The sequence below is a fragment of the Sinohyriopsis cumingii genome, chromosome 3 (genome assembly GCF_028554795.1).
Source record: "Sinohyriopsis cumingii isolate HCF-2022 chromosome 3, ASM2855479v2, whole genome shotgun sequence".
NCBI classification, from domain to species: domain Eukaryota; kingdom Metazoa; phylum Mollusca; class Bivalvia; order Unionida; family Unionidae; genus Sinohyriopsis; species Sinohyriopsis cumingii.
The window spans coordinates 42811584-42824787 of NC_142963.1; the positions used below are offsets into that span (position 1 = coordinate 42811584).

At 36.1% G+C, this 13204-nt stretch overlaps 1 protein-coding gene across 2 annotated transcripts; it reads left to right on the forward strand.

The window, feature by feature from the left end:
* The first annotated feature begins 598 nt into the window (after nucleotides 1–598).
* LOC149802764 (forkhead box protein J1-like) lies at nucleotides 599–11197 on the forward strand. Of its 2 annotated transcripts, none has more exons than XM_089952193.1 (3): nucleotides 599–889; nucleotides 2551–3146; nucleotides 5708–11197. In XM_089952193.1, exons 2-3 carry the CDS (start codon nucleotides 2646–2648, stop codon nucleotides 6509–6511), a joined length of 1305 nt encoding a protein of 434 aa, XP_089808319.1. In that variant the 5' UTR covers nucleotides 599–889; nucleotides 2551–2645; the 3' UTR covers nucleotides 6512–11197. The 2 variants fall into 2 exon arrangements, with proteins under 2 accessions (XP_089808319.1, XP_089808318.1); XM_089952192.1 differs by lacking the exon at nucleotides 599–889 and adding an exon at nucleotides 1167–1338.
* Nucleotides 11198–13204: the final 2007 nt, after the last annotated feature.

Consider the following 13204-nt stretch of genomic DNA (forward strand, 5'->3'; position numbering starts at 1 on the left):
TATTATTATTAAATTAAAATAGCGAAAAACAAAAACGACCCACCCACCCATAAGAATTTATATTACATTCGACAACAATCTTGAATCACGGGGGGGGGGGGGGGGCGGTCAAGATTCTGTTTAGATCATATCTTGCAAGAAGTGTTGCTGATTCATAAAACATAAATAAATCTGTTTAAAAGCGGTGTTGTTTTTTTCTACCGGGTCGATACGAGAGCAATCGATATCTACGACAATGCACACTGGGCACCAGATACCCTGTGCCTTATTAAAAGTTACCAATCTCAGATACACAGTATCACGTGTCCATAACAGCGACAGAAATATTTCCAGTTCAAAAATGTTGTTTATAATACCATTCATTGAGGTGCACAGAGAAACGTTGTGTATTACTTTCCGCAGTCAAAACAAACTCACTGTCAAGGGGTACGAAGAGTACAATCGGGCATTATACTGACCTATTTCTCCCAATAACCAATCCATGGCTTTATTTCACGTTGAATTCCCCAATGTAATGCAGCCTTACAAGTAGCACGTAGTATTGTTTATTTTGCTGCCATAGCTGAGACAATAATAGTGGATTATCCAATCAGAGGCCAGGTGGTATTTACAGCTGTTTATAGTGTTGCCACGCGTGTATTACATTCATCTTCAGTAGCACAGGTAGCTTTCATTTAGTTCGTAAGAAGTACGTCCACGGTAACACTGCGTCCCGTAATATACAACATTTGCGCAATTTAGACCGTTGTACGAGCAATGGATATATCTGGATCTTTACCTTAATAATGCCAAAAGTGGGAGTTGTCGTTTAGCGCGAGACAAGTCCAAACGAAGAAATCTACATGCTATATTCAGATTAAAATTATTTTTTCTAAATACCACTATCAAGGTAAGTAAATAAGCTTGCGTGTGTTATTTAAGACAAAGGATTGTACAAATGTAGTACATTTTAACTGAAATAATTGTCTTAAGATCCATCTAACTCCCTGTTAAGACATGTCATGTACATAGGCATGTACTGTCAATAATATTTTTCTGTCAAGCCACGTGCATCTTGGTTAAAAATAGATTGCTGGGGCCAATCAAAAAAGATATATTGGTATTGACGCCTTTCTTATAGCGTGCCTGGGCGGCACCTGTGTATACATGTAGGATCAGCGATTTGTGTATTGCTCTTTACATGTAATTAGAACTTGCGCGTACATGCGAGGGTAGACCCGGGAGGGAAAGACGTTCAGGAATCATTTGGGGCTTGAAGGGCAAAGTCAACACAGCTTCTCTCAGAAAGGGATTTAAAATACAAACCAGTGAAAGTGACGTATTGCTTGCACAAGAAAGGTAATTGATAAAAATGTTGATTTTATAATATTTTATGCTCTTTTAAGTAGTTCCATTCATGTTAGGAAAGCAAAACGTAGCTTTGCCGAATATTCAAGTTTGAGCAAGTGATATTGTTGTTTAATGCCTTCAATTAACCAATTTATAAAGTTTTCTTTTGTTCAGCTTTAAAAGAAGGCATTGGTTTTTAAAATTACCGAGTTTAACCGTTTCATACTGTAAAAAGCAGCATTGTTTGTTTGTTTGCTTGCTTACTTGCTTGTTTGTTTTTTTTAAACATTAAATCGTGTAAATTTGTTGATGTGAGCTTACAGTAACACAAGTTTCTTGTTGACATCATAAAACGCCAGTCTTCACACGTAGATATGAAACAATGGTATTATTTAAACTTTCGGTTATACGATATTTATTATGAATGTATCACCACTGCCATCATCATCACCAACACCAATAATAATAATAATAATAATAGCTTCGTTGCAAAAGCTCTTCACTTTGTTGCCATTTCATCTTCAATTATTAAAAACAAGCATTCAAAACAATATAGAATATGAACAGAGAAACACTGCTAGTCGAACTAAACTTGGTTTTTATGACATTTTGGGATATTAATGTTCAACGATTATACCCCTATTAATATTATCTAGGTTTATCCCGCCTGATATAATAAGTCAAAAGTTAAACATGAAAGAAGAAAAAAACAAACACAGAAATAACTCAAAAGAAAGGATCAAACCATGGCTTCATTAGAGAGAGTATTTTAAAATTAAATGTTAAATCACTACTGGTATCAAAATGACTTACCATTGACATCCGAGGGATTTGTTGCTATTATTACTATCCCTGCCACGATTACACCATCTTTGTCTCCTCTTCTACCACAGTCACCACTGGTACTACTGACATCATCACCACCGCCGCCACCACTATTACAACAACTACCAACATCAACACAACCCACTGTCCCGAGAGCCCATTACTGTTACAACTGCTAGTACTTCCAACAAACATAATACTACCAAAACTTTATTGTCATCGCTCATCAATATTATAACAACCAGGTTACAAGGTATATCAGCACTGTTACAGGATTCTCAACACAAGCAGTTCCGGTTATGCCGTACTCATACAACAAGAAAAACCACAGTCACCTCTGACACTACACTGCAAATACTACAGCAACTAATATCCATTATCATTGTTTTATTACAGAACAGACCTTTTGTGTAACTTGTCCTCAACCAACCGTCAAGACGAAGTACCCACAGGTGTATTCGGTGCAGCAGCAGGTCCAGGCACGGGGGAGGATGCCAGTTGTGTCCCGAACCCACCTGGCGGCGCGGTTTCGCCAAAATTGGATGGCCAAGTACCCACTCGACACCTACGGCAACGGTGGCATGAACCTTGATGACAGCTTGACCAGTCTCAACTGGCTACAGAATCTCAACATTCTAAAGATAACAACGCCCACCCCACCCTCCAGTCCCGTTCCAATGACCTATGAGAATGCCAAGAAAGTTAAGGTCAACCCAAACTCAATCTTAAATGTCACGTGTGGACCCCCTCCCACCAAGATGGGAGGAAATCATTATAATCCTCCGGACACACCCCCACTGACACCAACGACCTTGGGAGGGGATTCGATCGACTACAAGACCAACCCATATGTAAAACCACCATACTCTTATGCTACACTTATCTGTATGGCAATGAAGGAGAACAAAAAAAGCAAGATCACACTCTCAGAAATCTATAACTGGATCACTGACAACTTTATGTACTACAATCTAGCTGACCCGAGTTGGCAGGTATGTGCATGTTGTACCTTTATGCGTGAAATAAACAGGCAGACAAGACGCACGAACGGATAAAAAAAAAACAGTAGACAGAAACATCAGTTCTATTCTCTTTGTAGACCAGCCAAATTATTTAGTTTTCTATAACATGACCTTGTTTAACTGCAGCAAAAATTAGCTTTACTCTTCGTGATGAACTATTAAAACAATAGCCATTTTACATATTTTTGAGAAATACAACAGACCGACAGACTGTTTATATATATATATATATATATATATATATATATATATATATATATATATATATATATAGATGCCACAATTTAACTCAGTCGACCCCTGCCCATTGACAGATATTGCAGACTTAAGCATTTTTACTACAACCAGAATATTGAATGGAGCATCCGACAGACACGGTGCAACGAGACAAAACAATTAATTATAAAAGGTAATGACTGTCATGCCTGTACATTATTTGGAGCATTTAGCTATTGTAAATCATTGACAGTATTGAATGGGTGCTTTGAATTGTTTAAAACTATTATTATGCATGACTGGTTTACTGTTCGAATTAAAACGCTGGGCATTGGCATTAACAGATTGCTGAGCAATCAGGTTGTGAAACAATATTGGCTTTTTGTCCAACACAGGTTGTGTCCCTTGAATATTGAAGCGGTAATTTGCAGGCTGTTGTACTGTTTAAATATGTTGAAGATCCGTCGACATTATTTTTTGGTGAGATCGCCTTGATCTCACCAAAAGATATCATTGATGTCACCAAAAGATAATGTTTAATGTTGCTGGATATTTAACCTAATTTTGATCATTAAAAAAATCTAGAACATTCAGTTTCAATAGACATTGCTAAGTACTAACAACGTATTAAGTTCCACTTCTACCTTGGTCCCCCAGGAAGGGACGTTATTTCAGGTTTTTTTCGGGGTGGGTGGGTGGGTGGGTAAAACTTGACGGGCTTGTTAATTTTCGTATATAGGCAACATCAATTTTACATTTTACAGCACATGCAAATCATCCCCCCCCCCCCCGAAATGACGTCCCAGACCCGGGAACACATATTTCTTACTTTGAATTGATTAACTTGACATCATTTCTTCTTTTTCATTTCTCTACGACTTTAGATTCTTTTTAGGATGATCGCTTTTTGCCAGATTCGCGTTTACTGTAAATATCAACATGGCGTGACCATTACATTATGCTGTCGCTTGGGGGCCCCGTGGCCGAGTGGTCTAAAGCGCTCTTCGTTACGGATCACTGCCATCTCATATCAGTCTGCTTGGATTCGAGTCTCGGATTCGGCCAATGTGGAATGTGGGTATGTGATAAAGCTTGCCAGTAGCTTCTCGTGGGTCGGTGGTTCTTTCCGGGGTTTTCCCGGGTTCTTCCTCCACCATTAATACTGGCCGCCACCATTAATACTGGCCGCCATGTATAGCCTATCGTGTGCTGAAAAATGGCGTTAACCCCTACAACAACAACAATAACAACAACAAAAACAACAGCAAATGCTGTCGCTTGTAACTTAAGTATCGCGTATCGCCATGAAACATAGTACATACTGAATGTAAATTCATAGCTTGGTTACAACTTTACATCTCTTGTTAACTATGAAAAAGAAACATTCTTATGCACTTTCAATAATCGCACTGACAGTTCTGTGGCAGAAAATTATAAGTGAAAAGTGTAGAAGACCATATGCAATCAGCGACTTACGACCTGTCGTAAGTCGTCCGCGCATGCTTTTTGTTGCTGAAAACAGGTGTGACCTCAATACTTTGGTCATGCTATAACAAATTCACACACCAGCATAAGCTTTCTTAGTGTGATTGATTGGAATACTGTGAACTTACAACTTTTTAAAATAGTATTAATTGTTTTAATAAAAAGATATTCATTTAGTTACAAACAGTAACATGACGAATTTTCCAATACCTTTGAAATTAATTGCGGTTACCTGCAGAAAGACATTCAGCCAAGATCTGCGCAAGATAATGCACGCATATTTATACATTTTAAAGTATATTCTTATTATTGGATCATTAGTAATTTAAAACTATGGTTACGATGTCTTCATTTTAAGCTGCCATGTCTCTTCGGTGTATCTTTAAAAGTTTTGATTGATTTGACCCTACCTTTTTTTAAAACTTTAGTTGCGCTGTCTTCATTTTAAGCTGATAATTGTTCTGGTTATCTTTTAAGTTTTTGATTTTTTTCCTGTTTTATAGTTGGTAGTAAAAGATAATAAGAACCTGACTTGCGTTTTAATTTGTTTATAAGATTATCTACTCTAAATACAAACTGATTGCCTTGAAGTAAAGCATCCGATCTTTGTAAATTCAAACTTGATTTTAAAAATGTTTGAAGTCGGGCAGCATCGCCTGATTTAGTATAGGACAACGTGCACAATGTTCTCCTGGTTGGATAACTAAATCTTTGTAAAACTGTCCGACCGAGACAATTTGGTCATGGGATAACGCTGCTGGTACACGTGTAATTTGTAACATTCAAACTTTCACAAGTGAATATTATATTCCAGTTCCTTTCTGTTTCAGAATTCCATCCGTCACAACCTGTCATTGAACAAATGTTTTCAGAAAGTTCCACGCCGCAAAGACGAGCCAGGAAAGGGTGGATTTTGGAGAATAAACCCTGAATACAATGACATGATTGAAAGCGGCGTCTTCAAGAAAAGGCGGAATAGCAGAGACTCCAATCCCCCATCTACACCCGTGAAAAGGATCAAAAAAGAGGAGGACCTATTGCCTAGCTGTAGTGGAGATAGTAGAGCCAATGTTGGATCGATTGACAGAGGATGGAATTATGTAATTCAGTGTGGCAATCATGACGATTACGCATCAGTAAAAGGAGATTTTACATGGACTTCAATACTTAATCAAGACATCGACATTGGAGGTGTGAAAGTGAAAACTGAAGACTTGATAGATTCAAATGAAACATACGAGGCAACATCATCAATCATATCAATGAGTCCACCATCATCTGAAAGTAACTCACATGATTTTGGTTTTGATGAATTATTTTCTGGTATGAAATATTCAGACATTCCAGTAGATATGACAACAAACGATCCACTTGATTTGACAGTTGTGGGTCAGTCCATCAAAGCTCCTGGGTGGTGGAACGAAAGTATCAATTTTGGAGATAGTAGAAACTTTTACTGCCAGGGGAAAATTGGACGTGAAAGTGGACTTCATACCCCGATTGCTCCCTCCCCTGTTCACGACCATGAGGGTAATCATCCCTGGTCCGAGGGGGTAGACTTGGAGCAAATGAGCACTGCTTTCGACGTGGACAACCTTTTTGACATTGATAATATTCCAAGTCCGGCATTATGATGATAGTTTTTGAGATATGTGTGCATGCATGCTCATGATGGTCAGTAATGTAGGGAAAAACGAATGGAGCGAGATATATCATTATCTTTTGAAGTGTTTGGCGCAAACGCAGAAGCACATGGCTTGGTCAATGCAACAATATAACTAAAATGTTACTGTTCTAAAAGAAACCGGCTATAAAATGTACAGTTTGCAAAAAAAGGTGTAAAACCGACTGCTGATGAGCACAGGGGTTCGTGCTGGTTTATCAGTGACGTGAACAAAGGGAGTCGTGATTTGTTGTGTCTAATTATTATTCAATAGACGTTCTGCAGTTACTCGTCGAATGTGCAGGAATGAAAGTTTACAAGTTTTGTATATTGTATTTTTTTAAAAAGAAAATGTCTTAAAGAAGCACCACGTATTCCTTGATTGGTGCCTGAACACCTTAATGTTTATTTTCCTTAGGGTACTTATTTAAATGCCAATTAACATACATAGCTCAATATGTTTTCATTAAAAATTATTCTAGTTTATTCCATTAGTTAGAGTCAACACTGCCAAAACGTTTTTCTTGTAAATACATGTGGTTTTTCCTGGCTGTGACATTTCAGAAAACAATTTATTAACAACATCTTTGATTCTTTAAAAAGTTTCGATTTTTAAATATATGAAAAACTACAAATATTCATCTGCATGACAAACATTAATTCGACTTATTATTCCCAATTTCAGAATATAACAAGAAAATGCAACAGTGCTTATCTCAGTTCTGAGAGAGAGAGAGAGAGAGAGAGAGAGAGAGAGATGAAACTTTTTAACGTGGAATGTGTCATTAATTTTATTTTTTATTTGAGTTGTTGAATGCAGAAGCTGAAATTTGAAGGAGTATTTTATAAACCTTGAATGTGTCATTCTTTTTTACAGTGAATAAGCTCTACAGATATATACATGTATTTCAAAAGTTCGCCTGTACATATTTTGAAAGTGTTATATAGAGTGATTTGTAAGATACTATTTCTATTTATTCATTTTTCTGTTGATATGTGTGAAAATTGCTTTACATTTTCGCAAGGCAATGATTTATTTATTTATTGTAAAAAATGTCTTCATTTTCCAATTCCGTCCATTTTTTTTTTACCGCAAGAATGTTGTCCATTTTATATAGTTTGTCACTCATCCGAAATCCGGTCCATTTCAAGGACATTCTTCTTTATCTCAGTCCGTCCATTTCGTAATCATTAAGAAAAATCCATCCATTGGACGTATATAAATACATTTACTTCTCCTTATTTTAAACATTTATATAATGAGAATTCGTCGATTTTTTTGTGGTTAGTTATCAGAAATCTATACATTGTACATATTTATCCACTTATCAGATATCCGACCATAAAATGGAAAAAGTTTCTTTGTCAGAATCCATTCATATTTTGTTCATGTTAGAAATCAATCCACTGTAAAAACTGAATCACTCAGAAATCCGTCCATTGTTTTAAGATTCTTTCCATTGTCATTTTCGTTGGACTCATTTCACTTCATGATCATTCCTAAATATATCAGCCTCGTTATACTGTCAATATTTCTGCGATTTGGGAGAAAAAGGAACTAGATCAAGGGTCAACAACAATATGAACTTTAATGTAATAAATAAAAATAATATTGACACAAGTTTTAAATTGGACAGTGCGACTTCTGAAACTTAAGGCCTACAGGCATTTAACCCCACCCCACCGATCCCCCACTTAGCTATCGATGATGACTTTTTGTTAACATAAAAGATATCATTTAATGTGAACATGTATTGTTATTTAATGAAGTTGATATATGATACCTGCTATTTTCTGGGGTTTTATTATATCACTGTATCTTAGTTTTGACATTAAAGGCATTGCGATATTTCCATTGTTCATATAAGTGGCATTTATAATGCACTAATTCACTTCCTATATGGATATTCATTCCCACAAAGCCTAAACCAATGCCCTCATATTTTAAATACATCATCAGGTTGATATCATCGGTTCAGAAAGACAAATTTAACTCTACACAGTATCAGAACCGCAAAATTCATCACCTAGCAGCACAAGATAAAGAAAAATTGTGCAGGGCAAGTTCAGTATAATTCCCTTGCTCATAATTTTATAAAATGTGAATGAATTTGTTTTGCTTAACTTTCAGTATTCAGAATTTTCCAGCTCTGCAATAATCTGTTTCATAGTATAATATTATTTAAGTATCTCCCTGCAGTTTTAATAACATCATGCTAAAAAGGTATTCTGACGCTGAGGTTAAAGTGTCCGACTTGAAGGGTATATGTTCGATTGTCGCAATCGGATCGGTTACTGCGATGCGTGCTTGGTCAAGACACCCTGCCCTACTCAACTCGACACGATATAGCCTTCGTGTTTTGCACTGGCATTTAACGCCAGACTAAACTAAACTCTGGAAAGTATGTAACAATGTTTTATATACTCTCTAATAAGTCGAATCCAACTGCAATCAACACAGACCATAGTCTGCATTCGCATAGTGTGCCGGCAGATCATGATCTGTGTTGTTTGTTTTACTGATTACATCCAAGAAACTGCAGAAACCTATACCTTATTATGACAGCAGATCAAGGTCTGTGCATATTACAGTTGTATTTTGACTTAAAGCGAGCATATAATGTATATACTTATATATTCGGCCTGATCAAGCGCTGTGTATGTCAAGGCCTTTTTGATAGAGGTTGAGTTTATTTCTCAATGGCTGTATGCTAGAGGTGGAGTTTTTACTTTAATGCCTATATGCTAGAGATGGAGTTTTTATTTCAAAGCCTTTGTGCTAGAGGCCGAGTTTATATTTCAATGCCTTTGTGCTAAGTTTATATTTCAATGTCTTTATGCTAGAGGCTGAGTTTACATTTCAGTGTCTTTATGCTAGAGGCTGAGTTTATATTTCAATGCCTTTATGCTAGAGGCCGAGTTTGTATTTCAATGCCTTTGTGCTAAGTTTATATTTCAATGCCTTTATACTAGAGGCTGAGTTTATATTTCAATGCCTTTATGCTAGAGGCTGAGTTTGTTTTTCTAACACTTGATTTTTCCTGCTGTGTTCATGAAATCTTGATGGAATCATCACTTCAAAAGTCTAACTTAATGAAAATAACCGAATACCATGAGATTCTTTGTGTTAAGATCAAACTCTTAACTGGATAACATACCTATCTCGTAAAGTTTTTGAATGATTTGCTCTGTACTCTTCCAATGTATAAAAACTTGATCTTCATTTTTGTAATGAAGAAATGTATATATAAGGACAAAATTTTGTCGTGATTTTTTTCATGAAATACAACAGGATCATCATTCTAGGACGTTGATAAGTATACGCTTTGCCAACAATAAAGTGAGAGCGTGTTAAATGGTGACAACACGATTTTCCACATGTATACAATTTCAGTGGTTGAATCTTCATTGATCTTCATATTTACTGTTATTATGTCATATTTGTTAATTGGTCAAAATTTTAAAACTGTTACTTGCGTACCCGATATGATCTGTACAGTATTGTAAGATTTGAGTTAGTGAGTAATGTTTGTCACTTGTACATGGATATCGGTTAGTTGAAACAACAACACCCATAAAAAGTACAGATAACATCTTTTTATTTTTTCAGACATAACATTTATATTTTTTCATATGCAACATTTATTAGTATTGTGTAACACTTTTCTTGTATGTTTTCTGTAAGATTTATACTAATTTTCATTTCAGTTGAATTCATACAGATACTTCTCGCAAATCGGTGTAACAATTTTCTGAAAACAACATCTTTCAAGGAGTCAAACAAGGTTTATTTCAAGAGAGCAGATTTCTTATAAAATAACATAATTGATATTTCAACAGTTTAAAGAATTGTGTGCAGGTAGTATCAGCATGGCTGTTTCTGCTTTAGATCAGTCGTAGGGTGATTCTGTTCTGTGTGCATATTTGTTATCTCACTCATTGAAATTGTCAGATGTCATTTGTTATCTCACTCACTGAAATTGTCAGTTGTCATTTGTTATCTCACTCATTGAAATTGTCAGTTGTCATTTGTTCTGCAGTCGAAACGAATCGTTTTCATTGATACTGCTCCAGCATGCACCGAGAGGATGATACACTATTGTTCTCATATGGCAGGTTCTAGTCAATTCCGTTAGTCTCAAACCTAAGGATAAGGTGTTTTTTTTTCTGTGATAAGAAACATAGTGTACTCACTGTCCTAAGTTTGCTGTTTCATGGACAATGGAGTTGAATGTATAGGAGAGCTAAGTTTAAGAAGAGGAGCTTAAGGGACAGCTAACCTTCCTTTAAGATGTTCACTGAAAACCAGATTATTTAAAGAGTTTTAAACAGTATTAAAATTGTATTTCTTTCTTCATGAAGTAGAAAAGAGAAGTGAATATAGATAGTTAAGATGTGGTGCATCACAGATGTGTGCTTAGACAAATTTTTGTTTCATTCTTTCTTTCTTTCTTGTTGTTGCTCAGTTTCCTCTGCATGCATGTCTAGAGAGAGTCGGCCAAGCTGGCTGTCATCAGTATTAACCGTATTCATAATACTTACCTCATTAATTTTTGCCTTACCTGTAGTTATCATGCACAGGTGTGTCATGATTGCCAGTGATTACACTTATTTATTGAAAATGCTGCAAAAAATAATAAAAATATTTTTATGAGTAGTCTTTGTTCTTGTATTTGGTATATAAACCATATAGTGAAGATTTGAAAAGACTAAATTTGTATTTAGTCGTAATTTGCAGTCAAGTTGCATTAATTTCAAGCTACTATATTTGTTGCCAAGTAGTCAAAATAATGCACATTTTATGCATACACTCATACATACATACATACCAACAAAGGCTTACATACATACATACACTCATGCATACATACATACGTACGTGCGTGTGTGCGTATGTACGTACGTGCATGCATGCATGCATACATACATACATACATTTGCAGCTTCTTGTAGTTTTAAAAACTATGTAAGCACTTTCTGTCTAATGTATGTATTCTTCAGAGAATTTAATTACATTCTTTTTAATCTTTTAATTATATGTCTATTTTAAATACCATGCGTATGAACTACTTTATGGATATTAAATTGAAATCACCCATCTATACTATCTATAATGTCTCAAATTTAAGTTCTTAGAGACAAGTCTTGTCAATTTTATTTTCTCTAATGAACCTAACATAGATTTAAAAAATTTAAATAACTACTGAAATAATTTGCTCAAAACTGTGTTACCTCTAACTGGTTTTACAAAGAAGCTCAGAAATGTAGACATCTCAAATTACAACAAATTTTGACAATGCATGTAATTGTATATGGCAATCCCACTGTCCCGAACAATCTATATTACAAGAGAATTGTTAAACAATATTTTAAAAAGAAGATCATTGTTCATCCCGTCATGACCTATTTAGTTTTTCATTGTTAAATACCGATCTAAATGAGTTTCTACCTCAGTAAGGACAACTTAAAGGTAAGTGCCCTTTCGTATGGGATCAATGGTAAACAATAAAAACAGAATGGGTAATGAAAACGGAAATTACACCACCTCCTGCAAGCCAGGTGTTCATTGTCTCCCTGACATGCAAGCACGGTATAAAGTTTACACCAGGTTTGATTTATCACCTCAGTTGAAAATGTAGAACAAAAACAATTACAGAATGCAGCACTACACAAAACATTCTCCCAGTCATCCGATATCTGAATATCTAATTAATGTGTCAGAGGTCCTAATGGCAAGAATATATAACTTTTCAAATCTTATATGTTTATATGATAGTCAAATTAATATAAATAAAACTCAATACTGTCATTTTAAATTCGACTAAACAGCTGACCCAGGCTGGTCTGTACTAGTATCGAATCTGGGAACAAGTGGGTTACGAGTCTGATGTTCTATGAACTGAGCAACTTCGTTTAGGTTGATCATCATCATCATCATTTAAATTATAGACGTTTTTGCCCATACAGGCACGTACGTCTGGTTAATGTCCTTAAGCAGAATATTTAATTGATCGGGGGGGGGGGGATTAGAGCCTCATCCCACAGGCATTACTATTCATAAAAGGCACTATTTAATTGATCCGTCAGGTCTTGGGTCAATATGACTGGCTTCATAGACCCTAGCGACCTGAATGTAAGGCTATATTCGAGTGGGGATAGACCCAGCACACACTCGAGTTAAAGGTAGCAATTCAGTCTGCATTAGCTGTGCTAGGTGTCACCCAAGCAGTATGTGGCACCAGTAGTGATTGATCGCCACTATGACGTCACATCGGGACACCTAGGTTTTTATTCCCATGTGGAGGGTTAATTAATTGTTCATGAAGAGAGGAAAATGTGTCTCTCCCTTCATGTATTTAATATGTGCTAGGCACGTTTATTAATTTAATGTCCGGCGCTGGCGAGGAGAAAGGTTCGGTCAGTGAGGAGCCTGCTCACTAGGAAGGCACCTTGGTTTATCCAGGAGTTTAGGTTGACTGTTTGAGCGAGGTTATATACGTGTCAGTGGACTGGCTTGGTTAAATCTTTTTCCAGCATTCGTAGTTCAGTCACCGCGTATCCAATTCAGTTCATAGTTGGAATAGAATATCGTCACATACTTATCTTCATCCCAGCACCACTACTGCACCGGAGTAAGCTAGGGGAAATGAGTTGTAGTTGAGAC

Excerpts from the sequence above, each read along its gene's own strand:
- LOC149802764 (XM_089952193.1), top strand. The coding sequence starts at position 2,646 with ATGCCAGTTGTGTCCCGAACCCACCTGGCGGCGCGGTTTCGCCAAAAT. Across the intron at positions 3,147-5,707 it reads TAGCTGACCCGAGTTGGCAG|AATTCCATCCGTCACAACCT; the intron begins GTATGTGCATGT and ends TTTCTGTTTCAG.